Source organism: Schizosaccharomyces pombe (genome assembly GCF_000002945.2).
Source record: "Schizosaccharomyces pombe strain 972h- genome assembly, chromosome: II".
Lineage (NCBI taxonomy): Eukaryota > Fungi > Ascomycota > Schizosaccharomycetes > Schizosaccharomycetales > Schizosaccharomycetaceae > Schizosaccharomyces > Schizosaccharomyces pombe.
In genome coordinates, this window is record NC_003423.3 from 3,777,473 (window position 1) to 3,788,860 (window position 11,388).

General features: G+C 35.8%; 4 protein-coding genes and 10 long non-coding RNA genes across 14 annotated transcripts; 8 read left to right on the plus strand and 6 right to left on the minus strand.

The window, feature by feature from the left end:
- The first annotated feature begins 96 nt into the window (after positions 1–96).
- Positions 97–1,006, plus strand: SPOM_SPNCRNA.1639. The gene has a single exon (NR_150534.1). It is a non-coding gene; the product is annotated as a non-coding RNA (long non-coding RNA).
- Positions 188–5,855, minus strand: hip3 (histone chaperone Hip3). The gene has a single exon (NM_001022497.3). The coding sequence runs from the start codon at positions 5,196–5,198 to the stop codon at positions 306–308; it is 4,893 nt and encodes a 1,630-aa protein (NP_596576.1). The 5' UTR covers positions 5,199–5,855; the 3' UTR covers positions 188–305.
- On the plus strand, positions 1,862–2,079 carry SPOM_SPNCRNA.6277. Its single transcript, NR_195627.1, has one exon. It is a non-coding gene; the product is annotated as a non-coding RNA (long non-coding RNA).
- SPOM_SPNCRNA.6278 lies at positions 2,253–2,565 on the plus strand. The gene has a single exon (NR_195628.1). It is a non-coding gene; the product is annotated as a non-coding RNA (long non-coding RNA).
- Positions 5,856–5,919: 64 nt separating the features above from the next.
- On the plus strand, positions 5,920–6,332 carry SPOM_SPNCRNA.6279. Its single transcript, NR_195629.1, has one exon. It is a non-coding gene; the product is annotated as a non-coding RNA (long non-coding RNA).
- A 51-nt stretch (positions 6,333–6,383) lies between these two features.
- Positions 6,384–7,030, minus strand: atp15 (F0-ATPase epsilon subunit Atp15). Its single transcript, NM_001022498.3, has 2 exons — positions 6,962–7,030; positions 6,384–6,889 (listed from the first exon to the last, which is right to left on the minus strand). The coding sequence occupies exons 1-2, from the start codon at positions 6,988–6,990 to the stop codon at positions 6,715–6,717; spliced, it is 204 nt and encodes a 67-aa protein (NP_596577.1). The 5' UTR covers positions 6,991–7,030; the 3' UTR covers positions 6,384–6,714.
- Positions 7,031–7,250: 220 nt separating this feature from the next.
- SPOM_SPNCRNA.6280 lies at positions 7,251–7,454 on the plus strand. Its single transcript, NR_195630.1, has one exon. It is a non-coding gene; the product is annotated as a non-coding RNA (long non-coding RNA).
- SPOM_SPNCRNA.6281 lies at positions 7,267–7,955 on the minus strand. Its single transcript, NR_195631.1, has one exon. It is a non-coding gene; the product is annotated as a non-coding RNA (long non-coding RNA).
- On the plus strand, positions 7,924–8,155 carry SPOM_SPNCRNA.6282. Its single transcript, NR_195632.1, has one exon. It is a non-coding gene; the product is annotated as a non-coding RNA (long non-coding RNA).
- Positions 8,156–8,242: 87 nt separating this feature from the next.
- Positions 8,243–8,606, minus strand: SPOM_SPNCRNA.6283. The gene has a single exon (NR_195633.1). It is a non-coding gene; the product is annotated as a non-coding RNA (long non-coding RNA).
- bch1 (ChAPs family protein) lies at positions 8,316–10,841 on the plus strand. Its single transcript, NM_001022499.3, has 4 exons — positions 8,316–8,407; positions 8,457–8,583; positions 8,729–10,348; positions 10,404–10,841. Exons 1-4 carry the CDS (start codon positions 8,376–8,378, stop codon positions 10,572–10,574), a joined length of 1,950 nt encoding a protein of 649 aa, NP_596578.2. The 5' UTR covers positions 8,316–8,375; the 3' UTR covers positions 10,575–10,841.
- SPOM_SPNCRNA.6284 lies at positions 8,767–10,054 on the minus strand. Its single transcript, NR_195634.1, has one exon. It is a non-coding gene; the product is annotated as a non-coding RNA (long non-coding RNA).
- On the minus strand, positions 10,273–11,332 carry SPOM_SPBC31F10.17C (uncharacterized protein). Its single transcript, NM_001022500.3, has 2 exons — positions 11,253–11,332; positions 10,273–11,177 (listed from the first exon to the last, which is right to left on the minus strand). The coding sequence occupies exons 1-2, from the start codon at positions 11,301–11,303 to the stop codon at positions 10,845–10,847; spliced, it is 384 nt and encodes a 127-aa protein (NP_596579.2). The 5' UTR covers positions 11,304–11,332; the 3' UTR covers positions 10,273–10,844.
- SPOM_SPNCRNA.6285 lies at positions 10,938–11,298 on the plus strand. Its single transcript, NR_195635.1, has one exon. It is a non-coding gene; the product is annotated as a non-coding RNA (long non-coding RNA).
- Positions 11,333–11,388: the final 56 nt, after the last annotated feature.

Sequence of the window (11,388 nt, forward strand, 5' to 3'; positions counted from 1 at the left end):
TGGGCTATGGTGCTTACAAGTTATTTTACTAGGACAGAAAGATAGTCTGAGCATCTTTAATAGTACAGTAGATACCTTTTTTTTTTTTTTTTTTTTTTTTTTTTTTTTTACAATAGGATTTTATGCTTTGTTGAAATTAGCACTATTGACTGCAAACACTTCAATGCACGATACAAAAAATCTACATGCCAGCTTTCATTATATGACAAAAAAAGCTTCAATTTTTTAGTAACTAAAAACAATAGAAGGAGCTTCTGTCTTAAATTTATGTAGCGAAATCCTTATGGAGGTTAAGGCACATAGGTTCATTGAATTTCTTCATGTATACCTGGACTTTCACCTGCCTGTGAGGAATCTTCAGTAAACGATCTTACCAATGAGGATGAAGTGGAAGCCAACTTTTGCAATATTTTGTTCTGGGTTTCACGATAGTAAGTTTCTCTATGAGGTCTAAACAGTGCTAATACTTTAGAAACCACGTCCTTCCTTGTAATAACAGTTTTTTGTTTTACAGAATTTTCATTATTAATAGCCTTCTCGTCATTCAGAGGTTTGGCCGTGATCGTACTGGGTGAGTTCGGAATATTGGCATCTAAAGGGGAGATCGAAGACTTCACTTCGTTATAAAGGCTCATGAAACAGTCAATAAGAAAATCATCGACCTTAATTGTTGGATATAGGCCATTGTTCAGTTTCCTGATTTCATATACTTGATGAAGAAGGCTCAACTTTTGTTCATCTAATAAACTTATTTCTTTGTAGACATATTTAAATTCCACAAGTGGTAAATCATTAATCTGAGTCTCTTTTACGGAGTGCTGAAGTCTCAAGTCTTCAAGGTACTTGATCATTATGTCCAGCCAAATTTGACGGTGTTCATAAATAGTGGAGGATGAACGACGAAATCTTTTTAAAAACTGCAAAAAGTTTACCTTGTCGTTGGTTTTGTAAAAAAGGGAGAGTAGATATCTTGAATAGGTAGCACCGTAATAAAAATGCCGTCCAGGTCTTTCATTAGGAGTCCTCCAAATGTTCAATAGCGATTTCCCGCTAGTTTTGTATGAGAATAAAGTTTCCATTTCTTCCTTTGCTTGTTGAACATTACCTAAATGCTCCATGATTTTAGCAATGCGATAAGTTGGTCGATGGTGCCAAGATTGTTTATCCAAAATACGCATCTCTGCTAACGCCTTTAGTATAAATAGTAAAGCATTCCTTTTGTAAATGTTTACGTCTTCGTTTTTGACTTCCAAAAGGCTTCCTGAATCTTTAGGAGGATGTCGGATACGTCGTAAATATGAAAGAATTTGAACGATTTCCACTGAACCTTCTATAGCAGCCTTGCTCAAATTGGAAAGTAAGGCATAATGTGGCTCAATAAGCAATGCTTGCTGGGAACCACTACCTGATTTAGTAGGAGCCAACGCAGCAGCAGCCTCAAAATGGACCAAAGCATTCTCCATATCACCACATTTACGGCATGCTTTGCCTAGCATGTACAAAGCTCTCCAATCATTACTTAATTCAGCAGACATGCCAAAATAGTCAGCAGCCAAAGCTATAACTTTTGATACTTCAATTGGCTTCATTGATAAATTATAAAGACCCGAAGCCCCACTAAAAACACGGGTTTCACTGGGAAGAAAAGCCGCCATCTCTAAAGGAGGTCGAGCGGATGCATAAAGGTTCATAGCAAAATCAAAATAGACGTTTGCCTTAAATAATTTGTCCTGAGTGAATGGCAACGATAAGGCCATTAAGTTACAAAGGATGGCTTTTCTCCTATACTCGTTGATGACATCGTCTGCGAGGCAGATTTGCTCTGCACTCCAGCCAAGCTCTTCATCTGCTAATGAAGAAAATACGGAGGAACAAGTATACCATGAATCTTGTCGACGTGGATTAAGGTACAAGTCAAGAAGAAAATACTTGATGATCACAAGTAAATCGTTAATGCATCTACTACCTTTCAGTCTAGAGCGATAATATCCAAACAGTACTTGAGATTGAGCATAGTAGAGCCCCCTAACACGATCATCCACAACCTTGCTACCAATTTCGCGTAAACCAAGGATGTCATTGGACTTTAGTAACATTTTGGTAAGTTGTGGAGATATATCTCTTTCCAAAAATTCTTTAATTGCACATTTGTTGAAATAAACGTCAGCATTATTTTCACCAGGAAACCTAATTACCTTACAAATTATTTCTAATGCGTTTTTTTGATCAGAACGAGGCATTACCCAGCCATGCGACCGTTTGACAGCAAAGCCGAGTATGAAAGGTATTATCTTTATGGCATCATTTGAAGTCAAATTAACAGAATCTGACTGATGAGATTGTGGAACATAGTACTCGCTGCCAATAATTAGGTTAAAGCGACAACAAACGCATTGTAAAATTTCATTTTCGTTTTCCCAAGCATCTAATCGTTGGCATTCAGTTTGAGAGAGTTCTAAAAATGATTGATTAGAGCTCGAACAATAACCTCTAAAGGAATATTGGCTATGTATTGCGGTAAGGATTTGAGGTAATAACTTTTGAGCATCAGCTTTAATAAAATCGTAATGAAGTAAATGCGCAAACAGAGTGTAAAATATGCACCAACCACTCATCAAAGAATCTTTTACCGTTTGAGCATAAGAATCAAACTCAGGGTTTGAAGGTTTTGGAATCCTTTGATCCGAAATGTCCTCATCTATTCCAACATAAATAGCAAAAGTGCGCAAGTATATAAGGATAATTCTAATGCAATCAATGACAGTCATCTCGTTACAGGGAGACAATATATCAGGTTGCTCATGTAATTTTTGCCAAATAATCCTGAATAAATTTGAAGAAAAATTAAGCATGCCGAGTAGTTCAGCCTGACGGCGACCGGCATCTTGAATACTGAATGACGAAGAACAAAGCCTAATTAAAATAATTTTTAGCGATTGAAAGGCACACAACAACGAATTATAAGGTCTATGTGCTGAGCTATAAGCCTGATACAGTAAATACCATAAGTGTATTTGAAATTCAGTAGAAGTCTTTTCCAAAAATTGAGAAATAAATTTTGCTTGAGGATCTTCTGCAAATTTGTTTTCAGGAGAAAGGACGGGTTCCAAATTTTTTATAACGGCATTAAAGTCCAAGTTTTTGGTATTCATAAATAAAGTATTAAAAAACTCAACGGTTTGTAATTTGGAAAGTTCAAAATCGACAACCTGAACGCTCAAATCTGCCATGCATTGACTGTTTAAAAGTTCAAGAGAATCACTGTTTTCTTGCAAAAGACAACGCAACTGTTTGAAATTTTCAACTATAGCCTCACTAGAACAACCAGTTAACCGTAACAATAAGTTTCGAGCCCATGAGTTTCTAATTATCAAATGTCTTTGGCTAGAACTTTTACAAGACGGCTGCAATTCGACTACTTGTTCAGTAAGAGATTTCCAACGTAAGCAACGTAATTTTTTATATTCCAATGACTCAGTTGGTATTTCAGAAACATTATCGTCTTTTTGATCATTGGAGCTAAACTTGAGCGCTAAAAAGTAATCGTCTAAAAACAGTTCAAAAAGCGATTGTGAAATATTAAAAACTTCAGGGGTTTGTAAGCTTGCCTTCACCAGTTCGTGAAGAGTGCTTTCAATTCTCTCACAAATTGTAGTAAATTTCTTTTTAAATATTTTCCCCCAACATTGCTGCAAATAGAATGGAGGCTCTAATTTTCGAGGCCTTAACATACTCTCAACAAAGAATGTAGCAAGCTCAGCGGGAACCATATTGAGACTATTTACTTCACTTAATAATTGAAGAAGATAACCATCCGGGACCTGCATATGCTCAAGTCTATTAGCACTATGCATAGCTAAATCAATAAGAATCATTTTGGAGAAAGCTCCGTTAGCTGCTGAGTCGGTCGAAACATCTAGGTCCGGAATACTGCCTTCGCTAGGAAAATTAACTAGTAATTGATGATAGTCTTCAAATATGGAACTATATTCTCGAAACATAGATTCACCTGAAAACGGGGAAGTTGCGTCAGGAAATCTTTTTTGGATTTGCTCATTAATATCCGAAGTTATGCTTGCAATCAAAGAAAACAAGTTCGACTCTGAAGGCGTTCGTAAGTCTCTACCACGAGATCTTTTACTAATGCGTACATCGGAATCATCTATCGGCCTCTTAAGGAGTTGGGGTTTAGGCAAATTATCCGAAGGAGGTGGAACAATGTCCTTGGCATAAACAGGTTCAGACAATTTTGCAGCTGTATTAATAGTATTAGTATCGGGCCCTGCATCTGAAATTTCAGACCATAATTCTGAATCAGTGGATTCCAAATCATGCGATTCTGCGGTGCTCAAATTCAGGGAATGAACATGAATAATTAATGTCGAAGGAAAACCACGAGTCGGGGTTTTTTTTTCATTTATCTGTAATGCATATAGAACAAGATCTAAAAAACCATGAAGAGTGTCATGAGATAGTTGAAGTTTTTTTATTTTCGGGCATAAGTTTATGGACCTTCGATGAAATGAAGGAGTGGGTAATTGAGGAAAAAAAGAAGGCAAAGTATAAAGAGAACTAATCGACAAATCCAATTGCGGTAAGGGTTCTGCTATACCGCCTAACTTTTTTAACAAATTGTATAGGTTTTGTAGAGAGATAAGCTTCCCAGGATTTAAATCATCAATATTCGTAAATACTCTCTCCGCGTCAAAGGGTTCGTAGCCGGTATAAAATGATGACTCTAAAGCAAATCTTTGAATTCTTGGCATTTCCAATTTTTCAGCTAACTCGGCAACAAAAGACCAAAGTTCTATGTCATTGTAATCGCAAGCCAATGCAATAGCAAAATCGAGCAGGGCGTCCCGATACACAGGGATGGGATCGGTTGAAGGATCTAAGGATAATAAAGATTGTAGCTTTGACAGCAAAAACAAACCATGATTTTTTCTAGTGAGGTAATGTAGTAGCAATAAAGCATTATTTTTTTTATAATTAGAATTAACGGTAAAAGGGAGTTCGCGAAGAATTCGAACATTCAATAGCTCATCGTAATACTTTGTAGCAGCATTGTCATCTCCCTGCTTCTGGGCTGAAAGTGCATTTTGATATATTTGAACAGCTTCTTCAATTCGGATTTCTAAAGTGCGTTTTTCCTTATCCAGATCTTCACTGGCCGCATTTAGAGGAGTAAACGTTGCCATAACCTTAATATGAGACTTCCAAATTGATCACTGTATAAAACTGTAACCAGAAATTGAAAAAAGTATGTAGATAAGATGTTAAAGTTGTAGATAAAGGAAGCGATGTATTACAAAAAGCGTCAAACAACTGTGGTTTTCAATACTATACTCCGCAAAAGCATTGAGCAATAAGCCTGCATTGGAAGATCAAGCTATTGAGCGTCCTAAATTCAGATTTCAGCTCTCTACACACCTTCAAAAAGCAAAGATAATTAAAATAAGTGCTAATAACAAAAAAAAAATTAAAAACTCCCAACGCAAACAAAACCTCAGGAAATCAATCAGTGCGTTTACAGATGTTTATATTAAGTCATAAAATCGGTATGAATTCACTAATTCCCAAGGCAATTTAAGGCTGGTTCTTTAATGTTTTGATGCACTGAACAAACTTTTGAACTTGGGTGACGACTACTTTTTTAAGTAGGAACAGATTATGAATTGCAATCAAAAGCAAACTTTTATAGTTTTAAGGGATGTTTATCATAAGGATATTGTTTTGTAACTCTTCTCTTACTACAGACTTTATCAAAGTAGTTTAGTAATTTCTTTGATGTCGTTAAGAAAGCGTAAGTGGTGACTTTTGTCTTTGCTGTGTAACGTATTTAGTTCGTGGTTTTCAAAAAGAAGAGTGTGTTGATTTTCTGCATCGTTAATACCGCACGTTGCCTTCGACTACAAACGCCAACATAGACAGGTGCAGACAGGTCTCAAACACGTCTTTAGTGGCATATCTAGAGACCCAAGTAGTCACTAAATAGCGAAGTTAAACGATACACTATATCCTTGCAAGAAGAGAAAGAGTACAAGGCATCAAGTGGAGTTTGTTTTGAATGTAATGCGATTTCGTATGTATACCCTGTTTCTTTCATTCGGGCTCTAAAATTGTATTCATACAATTAAAAATTTTTTAATGGGTGAGTTTGCATGATTGTTTGAAAACAGTAGAACAAGCAATTTTGTTCGACGTTGAAGCCATTTTTTAGAAACTAGATAACGATACAAACAATTAAGAACATAGTATTGTAGTAAGTTTACTGTGTAATGCGACTATAAATGATCTCGGTAGTAGCAAAAACAAAAACTACGTTAATGAATGATATTAGTGACAAAACTCACTTACTTCTAAATTAGCTACATCTCATTATAGTAAAATCAACAATTTTTGGTTTTGAGACAAAGGCCGATTATAGATTTGATCGAAAATACAGAGCAACCACAATGATTTGAAGTGCCATTCTCAACAGTTTTAAGAAAACAGAGCAAACTACCTTGTTCTATTAAACTTCATCATTAAAAAAAGTAATAAAAATTTATTGAAAGGATCAGTTAGTAATTCAACGTTAAGTCGAATATAGTAATCATTATAAGAGATTGTAAACCATCAGTGATATCTGTTGAAATGAGTGAAACATCAAATGAAGCTGAAATATTACCAATGGGTAATGAAGGACAAAAAATTCGTTTGTAGCCTTTATTTTCATTCCTTATCAGCAGACTTTGCCGAATTGTAAGACTCCGTTTTTTCCTGAGCGCCATTTTTCCATCGAGTATAAAGGAACTCTGCATCACCATGAGTTTTAACCTCGTTTTTAATTTCCGGTTTTAAGGCTTGACGAACAGTTTGGGAACAAATAGAAGCATATTTGCTATAACTACAAATATTCATTCATTAGTAAAACTATCAGGGTATATTTAATGTTCACATTCAAGAAATGAATCCATACCTAAAGTTTTTCTTCCAAGCAAAAGCCATTTTCTCAATGAATTGCTAAATCGTACAGAGATGGGGGAACGGTAACTTAAAATCCATGACACTCTCTTGAAACCCCGTTCGGTAAGGGTCGGACACATTTATTGAGTTCAATATGTACATTCGTTAATCTAACATTGGTAACGTGCTTTTCTTAGTAAAATATAGCGCAGTTTGATTAAAATGACTTTGGTGATGCTAACGATTCATCGCTATACAGATTGCCTTTTTATTAATCAACACTATTCAGTAAATAAATATTCAAAAGGCCGTATTAATTTGAATTGACAAATGAATATATACCTCTCATCAGTCAAAAGGCTGGTTATTTTCGCTACTAACCATAATTTATTAGAAGGACAAAGCGGTACCAAAGCCTTAATTGTTTACTAGCTGGGCAAGTGAAAGTAATTCAATACATTCGCAAGAAAACTGAACTTAAGCACTGTTACGTTTCTCACTTTGTTTAATCTTAACACTTATCGTAGTTAATTTAAAAATGTCAGTTAAAACAAGCAATGTATACTAGCACTCTCCATTGATTGTATTTAGTCAAATTAGCTTTCTTGATGAGCGTTAACATGAATGGCTTAAGCATAAATTTCGATTCTTTCTTTGTAGAATTTTGCACTATTAAATAACGTATTCGCACATGTTATTTGGTTTTAGGATATTTTAAACAAACAATGGTTCATTGCAAGAGACATCTATCAAAATGTATGGCTAGATGAAACAAAAAATTTCTTGTCAAGGAGATATATAATGCAAAAATCAATAACTCCTGATTCTACTTTTAGACGTTTCATTAAAGGTTCGTTAAAGATTTCGAAATTCGGAAAAAAATTCACAGCAACTTACATTCGCAATTGCTTGGAAGTATTGTATTAATTTATCATATGCTTACCAGCGTATTGTGCGAGTTTTTTAAAGCTAACATTGTGCGTATGACTGGTCTAACTTTTAGTGGAAACTAACATAAAGCTGTTCTTTTTTTTAATACTAATTGCGTTGGATTCCGCACCAACAAGAAATTTTTATTTCAATTGTATTAATCAATGAGTTGTAATCTTAAGAAAAAATTATCGCTACACTATTCGTTGGGTACTACTTTTGACTTCCCTAAATCATCAATTGTCAGGATGAATGAAGATACAAATCAAAATGTATAATATTCAATTATTTTTTGGTTTTCAAATACACTAAATGCATAATTTAATGATATTTATTTATTCTTTATATATAAGGAAATTGTGGACGATTGCCTAATTGTCGCTTGCTACACTTCGTTACAGCAAGTCAGGCTGCGGCTACACCATAACCTCTTAACTGGAACCAGCCACGAGGCCGAATTGAACGCTGCTTTGCATATTAATTCCAATTTATGATATATGAGTGATTCATTCTTTAAGGATATACCAGAGTAAGTTCCTTAAATATAATTGAGCTGAAGTTCTAAACAATGACGATAGGTTTTTAGAAACTCGTGTAAACGAGTCATTAGATGCGCGTTCTAAATCCATCGCACAATTTAAAGAACTCGGGCCTCCTGATCAGGTCAATACTATAAAAGTTAATGCAAAAAATCCATCAAAAGAGGTATGTCACTTTTTAAAGCAGCGAAAGCTGTAGTGTTAATGATGTTGGAGATTAGTGGGGAAAGGATCAAGACAAGTCTCTCTTTACCAAACTTTTCACTCCTATTGAAACGTTAACGTTTTACGTATTATTAACCTCGTCAAAGGTTGGAACTTATCACTTTGTATCTGGAGTTGATGCTTCTTCCTCAGCTTCACTAGCGGCATATTTAAATACGCTTTCCTATTCTCTTGATAAAAGTCAACAATGGTTTGGGAAGGGAAACGCTTGGCGTGTTAGTCACGGAGTTTACTGTTGCTACAATGTCTTCTCTCAAGTTGATGTTCGTGTGGAAGCTAAAATTCCTGGAGGTGTTGACACATATGCTATTGATGAGAATGGGCAAAAGCATATTGTCGATGCTCGTATGTGGACAGAAGCATATATGTCTGAAGTCCTTCGTTCGTTACTTTATTCTGATGATACAAATTCTCGCTTTGCAGGACATCGTCGTTTTAACCCCATTCCAAATCCTGATGCAGAATTAAGATTTTTTGAGGCTGCCGAACAGCTTTTTACGTTAGGTTATACTCTAGGGTCTTCTTCTGAAGTTCGGGTACCTACGCATGTAAATAATCATTTGGTTCGTGGAATTTTCGCTTACTTGAAGCAAACCTGCCGCTACAGTGCTGCTCTAAATCTTTTTGAAAAGCTCCGGGTGTCAATTCCAGAGGTATCGGTTTTGCTTGCTGAACTATACTTACTAATGGACCATGAAGTGCATGCTGTTCGTATCTTGCATGATTCATTGCTAAAACAAAGAATGTCCGCTAGTTTGCTTATTGTTCAAGTTAAGTTTCTGATTTCAAAAGAGCGCTATGACCTTGCACTTATCTGTGCTAAGCGCGCCGTTCATGCTTCTCCATCAGAATTTGCAACTTGGGCATGTTTGGCTGATGTATACTTGCATTTGGAGGATTTTAAATCAGCGTTGTTAGCTCTAAACTCCTGTCCCATGTATACTTACTATGAAAGAGATGCTTATCCTTTGCCTCCTAGTGCTCGTGCTCATTTACCATTTCCTGTCAATTTTCCTAAAGAAGAACTGGAAGTTGAAAATAATGCGCAGAACGGTTATACAGTTTCTACCGAAATTACCGATCCTTACTTAGCTCGCCTACCATCTCCCAGTCTTCGTGGTACATTTGCGAAGGCATATGAAATGCTCACCCTTATATGTGCCAAAATAGGTTGGGATGAACTATTGCGGGTTCGTTCAGCTGTCTTTGTGATGGAAGAAGAATATAGATCCTTAAATGATATTACAGAAGGAAACGCTTCTCCCGATCAAAACGAAGTTGCAGAAGAAAGCGTTGCAGAAGAAGTTGTTGGTTTAGACAAACCAGAAACATCTGTTGGTTCTCTTCCAAAAAATGCCACTGTTCAGAGTAAACGTCTCTGTGAGCGCTGGCTAGATAATCTTTTTATGGTTTTATATGAGGATTTACGTGTATTTACGATTTGGCGCGCTGAATATACTCACTTTAAATCTCAAGGTCTAGCTTACAGAAAAGCTCCTGCAGAATGGGAAATACTAGGTGAGGTTGCTTTTCGGTTGCATCATCGTGTTGAGGCTGTTGAAGCATTCTGCGCTTGCTTGGAAAGTATGTTTTCTTTTAAGGCCTGGAAAACTCTTTTGATAATTTATTCAGAAGACAATAATATTGAGCTCGTTTTGACCGCTATCGCTAAATTAACACTTTATAACTACCGATGGTATCAAGAGGTGAGTTTTTTTCTTTTTTAGATTCCATAACTATAAAACGCTAACATAATCTTAGTATTCCCCCTTTCTTCTGGAGCAAATGAAAAATCGCATTATGCAAGATGGCGCTTTGAAGATGAAGAGTATCCTTGCTTCTACTAGACTTGATCCGTATATCCTTAATCTTATACATAAGCTGTATTTTGAATGGGCTATCGCCTTTCAAATTCCTGGCCATGAATTGTAAGTTTAGACTCATTAAAGCTTTCGTCTAGTGAGTTTTCAAGCGACATTCTTTGCTTTCTTTATTCCACGTTTCCTTCGTTCTGGTTTTCGTTCTTTAGTCAAAACATGTGATGTTGTTTCCCGTTTTCGTGTTTTCATCGAGATTAAATGAATTTATATATATTATCTAACACGCATATAAATATTCTGGTCATGAATAAAATTTTTTTACCATTTTTAAATCATATATGATATTCCTATCAAGAGCTCTTAAGTAATTGTACAGACTTTGTTAATTTTTTGGAAAGCAGAGTGAGCGCATCCTTGCTTGTTCAGCCCACTTTTGTATGCTTATAATCCCCATTTCTCGAGATTGTTCTCTAATAGATTTATTAGATGTCGAATCAATCAATGACCAAGGTGTCAGGTTTATATTAGAACACAATTTAGGCCTCTTCTTTTTTATGCTACTTGTATGTGTCCGACTCGGTGAATAATAGTGATTTTGGGCTTTTCTAGGGAAGACGTAAGCAAATCGGAAAGTTGACGATGATTCTTGCTCCAGCTCTTTCGCCACTTGTACTTGTAAATCTTTTGTTAATGTCTTTTTCCTTGCCTTGGGTATCTACATAGCAATTAGTACAACAAAGAATTTCCTACAACCCATCAACGTATTTGAAAATACATCCCGGCTACATACCGTAGTGCCCTTCTTCGCTTTTTGGAATACAAAGTCACCATCCTGGATCATCTTTCCCAATGGTGTAGTTGTCATTGTCTAACATTTGATTAGAAATTCAATTCTTTTCTATAGTGTTCACGTTTGTTTATTTTTC

Coding starts and splice junctions, on each gene's coding strand:
- hip3 (NM_001022497.3), bottom strand. CDS start 5,198: ATGGCAACGTTTACTCCTCTAAATGCGGCCAGTGAAGATCTGGATAAG.
- atp15 (NM_001022498.3), bottom strand. CDS start 6,990: ATGGCTTTTGCTTGGAAGAAAAACTTTAG. Junction 6,890..6,961: donor GCTTGGAAGAAAAACTTTAG/GTATGGATTCAT, acceptor GAATATTTGTAG/TTATAGCAAATATGCTTCTA.
- bch1 (NM_001022499.3), top strand. CDS start 8,376: ATGAGTGATTCATTCTTTAAGGATATACCAGA. Junction 8,408..8,456: donor TTCTTTAAGGATATACCAGA/GTAAGTTCCTTA, acceptor CAATGACGATAG/GTTTTTAGAAACTCGTGTAA. Junction 8,584..8,728: donor CAAAAAATCCATCAAAAGAG/GTATGTCACTTT, acceptor ACCTCGTCAAAG/GTTGGAACTTATCACTTTGT.
- SPOM_SPBC31F10.17C (NM_001022500.3), bottom strand. CDS start 11,303: ATGATCCAGGATGGTGACTTTGTATTCCAAAAAGCGAAGAAGGGCACT. Junction 11,178..11,252: donor AAGCGAAGAAGGGCACTACG/GTATGTAGCCGG, acceptor ATTGCTATGTAG/ATACCCAAGGCAAGGAAAAA.